The 14,376-nt window shown below is 40.2% G+C and overlaps 1 protein-coding gene across 4 annotated transcripts in view; it reads left to right on the top strand.

The window, feature by feature from the left end:
- Positions 1-14,376, top strand: part of PDGFD (platelet derived growth factor D) — a 146,183-nt gene that overhangs the window by 85,352 nt on the left and 46,455 nt on the right. For 2 of the 4 annotated variants that reach the window (XM_039563961.1, XM_039563955.1), the window contains exons 3-4: positions 479-659; positions 1,328-1,369. In XM_039563961.1, the coding sequence (XP_039419895.1) occupies positions 479-659; positions 1,328-1,369 (223 nt within the window). The remainder of the gene's footprint in view (positions 1-478; positions 660-1,327; positions 1,370-14,376) is intronic. The other 2 variants (XM_039563969.1, XM_039563966.1) reach the window with 1 other exon arrangement.

The following is a 14,376-nucleotide window of genomic DNA, read 5'->3' as shown; positions in this document are numbered from 1 at the left end:
GCCCCGCTCTAGCCCTCCTACTGACACAGCAGGCGGGAGCCTGTGGCTGCTGCTGCAGGGAGCTGGGCAACCACCAGAAAGTGCACAAGTGCTTGCAGCTGCTCAGGTTGGGCAGCCTGCCTTAAATAATATTTTATCAGGTCTCTAAATTATTTACCCACCACATGAAATGCAATGTGTATGCTTACTGTATACTAAGCGCATGCAAGTGCCTCTTACTGCTGTTTTAATGTGGTAGCAAATACTGTCATGTTCCAGAAGCACAGAAATCAGTCATTTGAGCACTCAGGCAGTAGTTTGCAGCTTAGTTTATTTTGTGCCACATGAGCGTGTCCACCATTTGTAATATTTAGTCTGATGTTTTGGAGTGGAGAACAGGGAACAGTTGTCTTTGTGTCTCCAGCTGTGCTCCTGTAAATTTGCAAGCACCCTCTGTAACCAAAGTTAGCAAAAACTAATTCTTCATACTCTTTTTAAGGTATGACTTTGTGGAAGTGGAAGATGTATCAGAGACCAGCACGGTTATTCGAGGACGGTGGTGCGGACACAAGGAAGTACCTCCAAGAATAACATCAAGAACAAATCACATAAAGATAACCTTCAAATCTGATGACTACTTTGTGGCTAAACCTGGATTCAAGATATGTTACTCTCTTGTGGTAAGTCTCCTAGGGATAATAGGGGTGAGAGACAGATTGCAGTGTAAAAGAGCATCAGTTCTTGAAGACTGGATGGTGTAGCTAACCGTGGTATCAAAACACTAAATGACTGAAAGTAATTTTATTCCAGCAACTGCATTAATGCAGATCAAAGTACTTTTGACATCATGTCATTAAATATAAAATAAAGTCAAGTTCAGTTCAAGATTTACTCTAATAACATGTTTCAGAAGCACTAACACTTTCTATGCTGAAACTGCACTGCCACTGCCTTGAGAGATGCTGCAGAAATAGCAAAGAAATGGCTGCCCTGTGAACCCCTTTTTCATGTTCATTTGAGGTCAAATAAAAATACCTTGAGGGGTTATGGCTGTGATTCTCAGATAAAGAGTAGTTTATTCTGCATGCAATAAAATTCTGCATGCAAGACAATGTGCAGGCTCAGACTGTATTTTTAACCAGATGTCAACATACCTCTGTATATGCAGAAGCATTAGTAGTGTATCATGTACTGTTTCAACGAGATGAAAACCTCCTCTTTTTTTGTTTTTTTTATTTTGGTTTTGTTTTTAGGGAGCAGGAATGCTCAGTACTCTTTAAGTAGATTTTGATACAAATATGTATTCCTTTGTATTGTCCTGATTAATATTATAATGCTTTTGGTGCAGTGTAGCTCGAAAGAGGCAGATTTTGCAAACACTCAGGAAATGGTAAGCATTAATTTATTATACTGTCATACTTTCGTTTTCCTATCCATCACACTTCTTGCTCCCTTTTTATTCAATGCACTGTCCTTTAACAAGAATAAGAAAACCTGGAATAGCAATAATGTTGTAACAGGAAAGAGTCATTGTTTGAGTCATTTCACTTCCATCTCTTGGCTTTGCATGCATGTATGCCTGTGTATGCTAAAAAGAGTTCATAAACAGCACATTCTCAAGACAGAGCAAAACTATAAAGATTTTGCTCCCTTGCATTTAAATTGTTAGGCTTCCAGTGGAATAAGGCATTAAATTGTAAGTACGTCCTGAGCTCTAATTTGAAGGTAATCTACTAAAACTCAAATTCAGGCAGAACAGTCTATGAAAGACCACTGGGCATAAAAAATGAGACAGTGAAGCATCAGCCTTTCTTTATGCTGTTTGTATTTCAGCACAGCCACAGAAACACTGCTGAATTTAGCATGTTTTATTCCAAAGAACATAAAGACAGGCAGATAGTATTAGACTTTTCAAAAAGGAATGTTATCACTCCTAAGACACAGGACTCTCTGCACTAAAAAGCTCAGGAAAGGCTACTGTATTTATCTCATTTCAAAACTATGAGTAAACAGAGAATTTGCAATCTAGAAAATCTATTTACAAGAATAATCTCTAAGTGCACCCTCTGAATGAAATACTTCTTTATTTCAGAGAAGAGCCCTGTACAGGTTATTGGTGGTATTTGTGAGATGGGGGATGATTTGTACTTAGCTGGTTTTCAGATTCCAAACTGTCCAACCTAAAACTGCAGGATTAATACTGTGCAGAGTCAGCCCTTATGCCATAGTCCCCACAGTCGCCTAGAGCACAGTTCATAGTTATGCTGAACACTGCTGACCCCTGAAGGTTGGACTCAGTGTGTTTCTAGTCAGTAAACCAGGGAGCATTAATGAAGCATGCAAAAACATATGGTATTGTGCATGAGATGAAATGAAGGACCTTTACACTGCCTTTTTTCCTTCCCTTCGTAACCTTCTCCAACAAAGGGCTACTTCTGGGGCCTTTCTTGGAACATGGTGCACAAGATACGTGCAAATCTCTTAATTCCCTTGCTTTTTCTTATGTTTGGAGTTTGGATTTGCATGGTAGTTGTTTATTTGTATACCAGACTGAAAATTTTCCGGAGAAAATAAAGCAAGTGATTTGGAATTTATTGATCAGCTCCATCTCCTGTGCATCGTGCCAGAATGACTGGGGGAATTTCTCACTGTTATTCACGCAGCCAAGCAGCCTTGCAGCCTGACTCCTTGGCCTCTCGTTTATAAATCTTCAAGGAAGTCAGTGAAGTTCACTACATTTGATGCAGATCAAGCTTTTACTTAGTTCAGCACTCTACATGAAGCACAAATAATGCACCACAGAGCTTAGCAGAAACATCCTTCATTATCTTTGTGTACTTGTGGTTTTTGTATTAACTTCACATTTCAGTACCATTTAGAGAAACAAAAGGGGATTATTTTTCTAGAGAATAATTAAAGTAGATTTGTATCACTTGTAGCACATTTGCCCTTCTGAAACAAGGTATAGATAGTAAACAACCCATGTCAGATGAAAGGGTTCAATGGGATTAAAACTCAGACTGATTCTGGAAAATACAAAAAGATACAAGGATGGTCTTTAACAGTATAAGGTTGAAAACTATATGTATACATGTGAATATTTAGCTGTCCCAATATAAGATAAGGGACCAGGGACAGGGGAGAAAAATCTGTGAAATAAAGTCTGACCATCTAGTTACAGCATTTAGCAACTTCGGCTTGCCAAGGCAGTCGCCCTCCACCTTCTTCCTCCTTCTCTTCCCACATCCCCTGTGTCTTGGCACCTCTGCCTCTGCTCTCCCTTCCTTGGGTCTGAGGGACTTGGAAAGCTGGAGGGGGAGCAGTGATGGTGGTCGTGAAGGCACGGGACAGGTCCAGCGTGCTTGTGGCCAGCTGCCTGTCCCAGGTCTGCTCTTCTCTGACAAAGTTATAGCACTCCCTGGAGTGGGAGCTCCAGGGTGGACCTGACTCCAGGAGTTTGTTAGTGAGTCGAGTGTGTCCTGCTTTCCGCTGCTGACCTCAAGTTGCCTAGGAGTCAAAAGTGTCCTAACCTCTCCGGAAAAAGTCCCTCCTCCTCTGTGCTGGTTCAGGAGGAGGTGGGTGTGCACAGCTGGGGTCTGGTCTCTACACTGGACACTTCACATTCAAAGCCCCCAGTTGTAACTGTGCAGTTTGTTGGCTTAGTCTGTGTATCTGCATAGTAAATTGTTTCCCTTGAACCTCTTTAAAAATTGCCTTTTCCTTTAAGCTTCACAGATCTGTAGAGCAAAAATGGTCTGGAGCAAGACCTAGATAGCTATTATGCGTGAGCCTCATTTGATTGCAAATTTGGTTGAAATTCCTCCCTATCATTATCACTTAAAGCCATTATTTCTTGGTACTTTTTTCATGCTTTTCTTGATTGAGTTGCCGTAGAAACATTAAATTGTATTATAGAAGGCACTGAGGTATTCTAGTATTTTTTTGTGGTTGTTATATTATTTTTTACTCTAAGGACATAATTATTCACAACAGTGTAGAAATACATGAAACAGAGGAAGATAAATGATCATTTCATATATTCCCCTTTTTCCTTCTGAAGTTTTTCCAATGTCATAATTCTGGAAGGGAGTGTTAACAAGATTGGATCCCATGTTTTACAACTTCATTTGCATGGGCATTTAGTGAAATCGTCTAGGAATTCATTCAGGAACATGTTTCAACAATAAAGGTGAATGTTTTGAATTAAAATTCTCAACTCTTCACCTAATTCCATTTTAATGAGACAGATAGAAAATGTTGGATTCCATTTGCTAATTACAAACATTATTTTAAGTTTATTGTAAAAGGCACTTATTTATTATACATTTATAACAGTAAATTGCTATTGCTTTACTGATTATTCAGTTAATCCTAAATGAAATCCATATTTTGGAACTTTTGACTAAAATCATTATTGGGAACAAAGGCTACCAAAAAGCTAGGAACATATGTATATGGACTTTCATAAACATGCATATATATATAAAGATATAAGGTTACATATATGTCTTTTTACATACATACACATACACGTGGTATTAAACAGGAGAACATAAGAGCATTTGTTCCAAGATAAGCTTAGGTGTCAAAATATGTATCAATGTGTTAAATCCGAAATAATTTTGCCTTGTTTAAAATGAAGCTTTTTGGATGAGGGAGCCATAAAGAAATTAATGGAATGGAGGAACGAGGAATTTTGAGTTTGGATCCATATTTGGAATTTTACAGGAAAATAGTTTTCTGCTCAACACCCTGGATATAGGTCACCACTCATATGATCAAAAAGAGAGCATTAGTCACAAACAGGGGTAAGACACCACAATAAAATGCAATTACTTTCCCATGCAAAGAATATTGACCAGTCAAAGTTTGCTCAAATTCTAGGCTTAAACTGTTTGATACTTGCCTGTTAAGTTCAGAAGAGAACAAACAAAATTGGAAGACCAATCAGAAAATGAAAATGGGAAAACTATGAACCTGATCCTGATACTGGCACTCACTGCTATCACTCTGAATTAAGCGACTGGTTCCCTGTATTTTACTAGACTTGTCTGCGCAAGTAGTGCAGCAGCAGGCTTAAGGGGTTTTTAAAATAAGTCAATAAATAAATGCTCTTAGGAGTTAACAGGATCACAAAAAGATTCACCAGTGGGAATACAGATTCATAAATATCATACGGAATGATTAATTCTAAGCTGAAGCCAGTCTGGAAGCTGCATCAGTCTGCTGCTGTGCTTCTGGTTTAGCTTGTCACTTCTTTCACAGAATAGATAGATAATTCCTTTATATATCCGGGACAAAATATTCTGCCTAAAACTCCATGTCACATATCTCATGTGACACCAGGAGTGATAATAGTGCATCTATACTTTCCTTTCTAGTATATAACCCACAGAAGGAATCCAGTAAATTGCTGGGAGTACATAAGGAAAGGAATGGGGTGGGGTGGTATGTCTTGGTTAATAAAGGGGTGGAACATGAAATAGATCTCATGATGAAGAAAGAAGAAATTAATCAGGGACCTTTTATCAGTTCTTCTGCTTTCTGTGATTTCAGTTTTGATTGCCTGTCTATGCTAGACAGCAAAGATTTTTTTATAAATACAACCCATGTGCAAAACGTGTAATGATGAACCTTCTATTTTCTTAAGTTCTCACAGAAAACTATTTTCTGTTTTGCTCAAGGCATACTATCCTCATAAAATTATCTGCCAGAGGCTTATCTTTCAGGAGAGAAGTAATTAGGTCCTAGCTTCTAATTAGATAAAACCTGCTCAAAATCTTTAACATTACTTCTCCAACTTCACATAAGCAGGGAATTCAGGAGATTATCTATGCACAATTTTTTTTTTTTTTTTTTTTTACTTTGAAAGGTGTTAAAATTTTTAAACAGCAACATAAAATGACAGCACGTTAAAAAGGGATAGTACACCTCGGTGCATCTTGAGACATGGAGTATCTCAGAGTAATTTTATATGGGAAGGAGGAATGCTTTCCATTTAATAAGGGGTGCCTGAGAATCCAGCAATCCTCAAGCTTCTGCTCAATTCACAGGACCTAATCTGTCCTTCAGCAAAGTTTGAGGAAGAAAGGAAGATGGCGTGTTAGACAAGCAAAGCAGTGTGGTAAGGCAGGCACATTTTGGTTCTCCCAGCACTCAGAGCAGAACAAAAGATAGTGAAGGATACAAAAAAAGTGAAAGTGGGAGTCAGCTTGGCAATAAGGAAAGGGTGTTCTTGGGTTTAGAAGGCATGTCTGGATGGTCAGTTTCACAGGCAGCATTGGCTGCTGCAGGGGCAGCCAAAGTTTCTAATTAAAAGATTCACTCCTACATTTGCATCAAACCAAGAGCTTTTTCTCCCTTCAGCATCCTGTCACACTTTCCAAAACCCTGAATGTTTACTGCCTAACTCCTAAGTCTTGTCCACCCAATCTCTTTTCCTCCAGGGTGAGAAAACTTGCAGATTTTCAAGTCTGAGATGCACCAGCTGAAGGCAGCATATGAGTCACAGGAAGCCTGAGGGCTGCAGCCAGAGCAGCCAAACCTGACGTGACCCAGCTCTTCACAGTCAGTTGTCCCAGATTGCATCGTCCCCCACTGTTCCCTAGACTGTGGTCTTAACGTAGTCCTTCTCTTGGCAGGTCTCTTCTGAAGGTCTGAGGCCCCTTCCATGCTTGCTCTTGTCTCAGACACAAAGATTGGCCCCAATCCTTCTGCTATGTGACTGTCCAAATTTTAAACTTCATTAGGAGTTTCCCTGTCTTGTGTCTTAATTTCAAAAGCCATTCAAAATTCAGAGATTTCAGGGAGAAGAGGAATCACCTATCAGCTTAGCATTAGAGGATGCTACAAGTACTAGAGGGAAGGACTAATATAGGGTCATCCAGGAATGGCAACGAAACAGTGGCAGCAGCAAAGACAAAGGAGGACAGTTAAGTGTAGTCCAAGATCAGAAATAAAGGTTTTTGTGGGTAAGGCAAACACACATAGTAGAAGAGTCAAGTCCACAGAGAGAGAGAAGGCAGCAGAAACACCAAAATATCATGGTCAGAGAGGCAGGTGAAGCCCCAGACAAGCAAATATTCTTGAAAGTTAAAGGGAAAATTACAAAACCAAAGGGCGGAGAGGCTGTGACTAACAATATCAAACTTGGCAAGCACATCATGATAGAAGGAGCCTTCCCTCTCTACTAGGAAGGCATCCACATGTCAATTGTTTGTTACAGTCACATGAGTGCAGTTTCAGTTGGACTCAAGAGGGTGAATGGCAATAAGGAAACATTTTTAGCAAGGTAATGAAGGGAAATAATGATCTGTGTAAACGAGAAGAGTCATGGCAGCACGATTAGGAAGGAAAAGAGGAAAATGAATGGGAGATTTTAAAGAGGCAGTGGACTTGAAATAAGAAAGACTGTGTCCAGGAAAGGAGGGAGGGCAGGTATGGATCAGGTAGAAAGCAAGACAAAAGTAAGACCATTTCACTAGATCAGCCTCTTTTGGCAAAACCTCTGACTGTGAACTTGAGGACTGGATTTCAATATATTTCAAAAGTGAAAAGAGTCAACTGGGAACATGACTGAGGAATTGAGTTATGGCCAGGGAAATACAGACCTTCTTGCAAGGAAGATACCGGAACCAGAAGCAGTGGGACCATTTAAGCACACAGAAGCTCCTGGAAGCTGTCAGACTTCAACTGATAAAACAATTGTTTTAATCAGAAAGGAAAATAGACCTTAATGCCTATGTTTTCTCAGCTGCAAGCATGTGTTCCTGGCAGTTTTGTTGTTTGAACAGCATGAGGGAGAACTGGCCATTTGCTCTGCTCTGTCCTTGATTTGTTGACAGTTCAGTTAAAGTGTGGCTTCTTTGCAGGATGTTGTCAACGATCTGTCTTAACATAACAGCAGTCCTGTTAATGTCCAATTCCTGCTGAAAATGCTGCATCTTAACCCCAGCCATGTGCTATACACTGGATGAGAATTCACCAAACTCGTGGCATTGGCCAAGGGCAAGGAAATGCAGCACTTTACACCTTCAAAGGATTGTACAAACACAAGTGTGTTATTTTCAAATCCAGTATCCTGTCTCAAATAATTGATACTAACAAGACTTAGAGGCATTGTTCATTTAGGACAGCTTTAGATTTTGAAGGACTGCATTTCCTGCAGTCAGAACTTACTTGTTTAAAGAATTCCTAAGGAAATTAGTGACCCAGAGGAAATTTCCACTTTTCCAAGATAAGTTAGATGTACAAAAGACACCAACAGGAAAAGGAAAAGATCATCATGTGCAGTACAAGAGGGCTACTTACCCATGTTAGAAAAAAAAAACCAGAGACTCAAAAGCCTCATTCAGTATGAACATGATTTCTTGCAAAATACAGCAGAAGCAAACTTGAAGATGCAAATTCCAAGAAGCACACAATCATATTAGCAATGGGATCATAGCATGTAAGAGTAGCCGGTAAGAGCCATAGGGATGTTGCAGTTGTTGGGAAGTGACTTCAGTGTTTTAACTGAATGAAGGGAGCCACGGTATCATAGCAACTGGCCATGATCTTGCCACTGTACTTGACTAAGTGAGGGCATGTATGAAGATTCATGATGAATTGTCTGTCTCGTTAGCTTTCGTGCTGTTGTGGTTTAAGCCCAGATTGAAATTAAGTGCCACACAGCTGCTCACTCACCCGCCTCCTCTCTCCACCCTGCTGCCCTGGTGGAATGGGGAGGAGGATCGAAGTAAAACTTGTATGTTGAGATAGGAACAGTTTAATAATTGAAAATAAAGTAAAATACAATAATAATGATGATAACAAAAAGGAAACAAAAAGTGTGGTCTGTTCAGGTCACCTGTCCCATCTCCATTCCAGTTTCTTTTGCATGCCTCCTCACTGGCAGAGCATGAGACTAGGAGGGAAAAAAGAGTTCTTGACTTAGGATAAACACGACTTAGTGAAAACCTGAATCTGTGTGTTATTAACACCATTCTCTTTCTGAATCCAAAACTCAGCACCGTAACAGCTACTGAGAAGAAATTAACTGTAGCCTAGCTGAAACCAGGACATGTGCCCATGTTGCTTCCTGGTTCATAGTCATGTTTTAGTCATAATAGATCTGGATACATAAAAAAGTTCTATATGAAAGCTAATTTTTTTCCCTGTTCTTCATATGTCAGTGACAGTCAAGCAATCTCTGTTAAACAAAAATACAGATTACACAACAAATAGTCTTCCAGTGAGCCAGAGTTCACAATACTGGTGTGTGGCAAAATTGTTCTATTGGACAAGTAAGAAATTAAACCCATTTCCAAACTTGGGAAAATCTTACCTAGTTGTTTTAATTAGGGAAACAAATCAATGATTCCTAACAGTCTGGAAGTCTTGAGAATGAATTGTGGTTAGAAAATGGATGAAAGGTATTCAAGGTATTTTGTATTAAAACTACTCTGGGCAAATCAGTCAGTTTTAAAAAAAAATTTGATACTTAAGATTTTTTTAGAGCTTTTCAGTGTTAAAACCCATAATTCTACTTACCAGGTGTGTTGGACAGCTTTCTCATGGTATCTGTAAAGAAATATTTTAATTAATATTAAATATGTGTAGGTAGCAGAAAGTTAGGATGGATCCAACCACCAAAAATCGTAATGCATGAAATAGAAGTGTACATTTTATGTGCCATAATGAGCATAACCTGGGAGAGGGCAAAGGCCACCCCGTTCCCTGACTTTTCTTCCCATGTCTGTGCAAACAAACAGAAAATATAAGTAGCTTGGACCTGGTGTTTTGACACTGTACAAGAGACACCAGTCACAGCTTTAATGCAGTTCATGTTAGAAGACAGAGACCTCATAGCTAATTTGTCTGCTTGGAATTGACCATTAGGAAGACACCAGAAGGAGAGATGGCAAATGCAGTAGCAAACTGAGCCTGCCATAAACACCCAAACAGTGCTGCTGATAGACGTGTGATCCTCTCTTGCATCTGCACTAAAGAGGAGGGTTAAATCCAACCATTCTCCCCTAAGTTAACCCTCAACAACACATCAGTATGCATGAACATGAGGTGAGTTTACACTGTCAAACTTTTTTAACAGCACTCATTAACCTGTAGATTACATTAGCTGTTTGTTTGAAAAGTGGGACTGTTTTAGACTGTTGACTTGAGGATATAATGCTGTCTCTGTAAATCCATATTCTGTCCTTTACTTCCACTTCAGCAACAGTTGAAGAATGTTAATATGTGAAATGATCATAATATATGAAGAACTTATTTTGGTTTGGTAAATTTGGAAGGTGTTTTCTAAAAATTTAGTTAAAATGTCAGATTTGTTGGGAGAAGAGAGATGCCATGCTTGATTCTGTAAAAAGTTTAATTGAGCACATTGTACTGCAATGCTGCAAAGAGGTGTTAATTAACTCCTCCTGGTTAATGTGGCAGGACTAATCTGACCTACTACTGTGGCCACAAGGGAAGAGGAAATGAATGGCCTGTTCTTCCCAGGCGCTGTTGCTGTTGAGCAGCCTCTGCTCTAGATTTTGTACAAAAGATGAAGGTGCACAGCTTGATTTAAGTGTACCAACTGCGTTGGAGAAGAGTAGGAAATCAGTCTGCTTCCTCTGGAAGTCTGTCAGAAGAAAATACCAGAAGTGGTATGGTGCATTGAAACATGCTAGACCTCCAACCTGCACTGAGGAACTTGTGAAAACCCATCACAGCAGGTGTTGGTTGCAAGTTGTCTGTTAAATCAAAACAAGGATTGCGTGTCTTCACAGCCTTGTGTGTGGAGAGGGTCTCCAAGGCACAACTTCATGTTCTGTACTCCTCCAATGCTATTTATTTGACTGTGTGTCAGCACCTTGCAAAGCCTGGCAGCACAATCCTGCTCTTGTACTGTTCCAGCCAAGTTTGGGTTGCAGGGTTTGTTTCAACCTTAGCACTGTTCAATGTGTTTTTGTCATTCTTGGCAAGGAATGCAATTGCATTTTCAATGCATTGTGTGTAATGGGTGTTTAATTGCTTACATAATAAATCTTTGCCTTGTTTGTTGCAACAGCTGTAACTGCTGTAAACTGCTTACATGTCTGGATCAGATGATACTGATTGTTTTAAGATTACTGAATCTAAATTTAGGCGCTTTTTTTCCCCTGGTAATGTCTGATGCAGACAAACCTAGAATTCTGATGGGAGGTCATGCAGTCAATTTTCCTTCAGGAGAGGAATTTTCTGTATTGTAAATTCATTGCATGATCTCTAGTATAATTTTTAAATATAACAAGTGCATACAGAACATTTAACCATGGACTAATAAATCACTGTTGCAAAGACATTTTTTCTTTCATAATAAGTTTTAATTTCCCTTTTTTTTTTTAATGCCATACCATTGCCTGCAATTATATTCCTTCCTGATTTATGATAAAGTCTGTTCTTTTTTTGTGGGTGTATATCTCCTTCAGATATTTGCAGTTTACTTTCACACTTCTTTGCTTTCTGCTTAGTCAAGCAATGATCTCCATATTTAGCTTTTAATCTTACCCAAAAATTCAGGCTATTCAATCCCCTCAGAGTTTTTGATGTTCTTTTCAAAACTGCCCCATATTTTCCTAACTTTTTACAATGCCTCTGTGGCAGTGAATGGAACTAAGTCTGGCAGTTCAGGCATCACCAGGGCTGTTTTATGGGTGGTGGTGTTGCCAAAAATCACTTTGGCATCAGTGTCACCTGCCAGGGTAACCTGCTTAGGCAGGTCTGTATGACAGTTGCCAGCCTGGCTGCCCTAACACTGGGAATGTGTCTTTCAATGGATTTTCTTTTGTCAGCTCAGTCCATCTTTGGGCTCCCAGGTTTCCTAGACTCCTCCTTCTATCCAGCATGTAATTTAAAAACACATTAGGTTGCTTCTTTCCACAGCAAACTTTCTTTGTGCTGGGTTATGATAATACCAGTGATTTTTGCATGTCCTCAGCGAAGATGGTTGGGCCTGCAGTTGCATTGTCCATGGGTTTGGATGCAGCATTGTGACCTCAGGGAGGGTGCTGGCTTCCAGGCCAGGCTCCACCACTGCTTGCCCTGACACCTTCTTATAGCCTGAGACCTTGCCACCTCAAAGACAGGCACAACTGTAAAATGCCATGAGATTAAGTTCTAAAAGACAGTACAGAAGCAGATGGTGGTGTTCCAGCTTCCAGTCTGGGACACTGTGCCAGCAGGGTGGGCTGTGTGGCTAAACCAAGAGTGAACAAAGGGGTTTGTCTGCTGTGCTGTTTTATTTGGATGCTCACTTTTCCTGTGCCTGCCACATTTACCTGAGATCCTCTTTAGTCTAAGAAATTGCATGTCTACAAAATGGAGAACAACAATCCCAGATTCCAAACCAAGACGGTGGAAGAACAAAAATCAGCTTCAGACCACACTGAGCCACTGGTCTGGTGGGTGTGAGAAAGCTTGTCACTATTCTCATCCCTCCCCTCCTTCTTAGGTGGCATGATGACTGGAGCTCGTGGGATCTCTACACTTCCTTTTAACAATTCTTAGTTTTATTCTGACTCTGTAGCCCCAGGCACAGGTCATCCTTCCTCCCTGCTGGGGAAGCTGGTTTGCTCACAGGCTGCTGCTGTTGTTTGCTCAGCGCAGGGGTTCTGACTTCAATAACCTTCACACTCTACACACATTTCCAAAGACAGTCACGGTGCTGTGTAAATCGTACTTGTGTTTTCTATGCATACACCTTTATTAAATTTAGAACCTTCTGTTTTGCTCTGAGCACTTGATAAAGTCCATGCATGTCTTCATAATAAAGTGGGTGACAGACATGGCAGAGTGATTTTGGTCTTTCCTTACTCGTATATATTCACACACATCTTTTATTAGTTGCAGTTATTATTTTTAGTTATTATTTTTACTTATATTTTATTTATAATTTAATATTATTATATTTAGTTATTATTTTTAGACTTGATAGGATAAATCTTACTTGAAAATTCTTGGCTAAATGGCACTGTTACATAAAATAACCGCCTGCATGGTGCTGAGCTTTGTGCTACTGAACTGAACACCTCTTCCAGCCCAGGGTCAGATTTTGCAACTCATCTGTAGCAATGAAAGCAAAAAATAGTTTTTAGGTTCCTGGAATTAGTGTATCTTCCTGTTAGATCATTTTCAGCAGAATCAAATAACATCCAAGTTTTCTGTGACCCGTAACTATCACAGGGGGTCCGATGCTGGTCAGCACCGATGTGCCGCGACCTTCCTAGAGAGCATCCTGCAAAGAACAGCTCTTCCAGGGGCGGTGGCAGGCCTCCCTGGGCAGCAGGGGATTCCAGCAAGTGTAGCAACTTCTCTACTACAAGTGATATCAGCTCTTTGTGAAATCACCCAAGGCAAACTCGGGGACAGAGAGGCAGGAGCCCCGTTTGGCAATTTCACGGACGTGGCTTTTATTGCCCAGCGGCCCCTGTAAAAGGAAGGCCAGGGACAAAGACTCCCTCCTGAGGGGCAGAAACGGGGGCTTTTTCTGGGAAAGGCAGGGGGTGGAGTAGAAACCAATTAGCCCGCCGGGTACAGGCTATTAGCATAGAGAAACAAGGCATGCTGGGGGTGGTTCACTTTGTCACCATGACCCAGAGGAAGGTTGCTTATCTCTGGGGAGAGTCTGTTTGCACTCAGGTCTCTCTTCTCCTCGGGATTGCAGAGGGCTCTTGTGCCAAGGGCTCACAGCCCTCCACATGTAACAACAGGAGTTTTTTTCATTTTAATAGTTGTTGTTTGGGAATATAGTTTAATTGTACAAAATGGTGTTTTGTGGCAGATAAAGCTTATTTTCCAGGTCCCTTTCTTAACCTGAAGGAGCCTTTTTTTTTAATAATGCTTCTGATCTTGGCAGCTATAAAAATGCTTCCTTTTAATCAATATTTGTGTCTTAATGTATTTCGTAGGTCATATTTTGTAAAAAACAGTATTGAAACTCTTCCTCAGACTGTAGGAATTAGGCACCACGTTGTCTCATTATGTGTTCCTGATTCTAGGCACCATTGTTGTCCAGCCATCAATGATATAAATGAACCATAAATGCAAGCTCTTCCAGGATCAGACCCTCTGATAAGGAAGTCTGTGTATCCAGAATTGTCAGTAGAGACTTTTCAACAGGGTGGATATGAGCCAAGGCATAGGCACAAGGTTGTTTGCATGATTCACATTTTTAGCATGGCTAGTTTGGAGCCAGCACAGGCCTCGGGCTGTTTCCAGTGTGCAGTTTGTTGTGGCCATTCTGTTTTGCAGGGTAATAGTTGTGTCTGAAGACATGAGTCATGCTGTATCTGATCACTCTCTACCTCATTATACCACTTAACTTAGATGTAGTCCAAAAGTTCTTACATGGAGGTTGTCTTTTCTTTCATTTTCTCA

This window comes from Corvus cornix, chromosome 1 (assembly GCF_000738735.6).
Source record: "Corvus cornix cornix isolate S_Up_H32 chromosome 1, ASM73873v5, whole genome shotgun sequence".
NCBI lineage: Eukaryota > Metazoa > Chordata > Aves > Passeriformes > Corvidae > Corvus > Corvus cornix.
The sequence above is the reverse complement of the archived record's forward strand: the minus strand, read 5'-3'. Positions and strand labels throughout refer to the sequence as shown.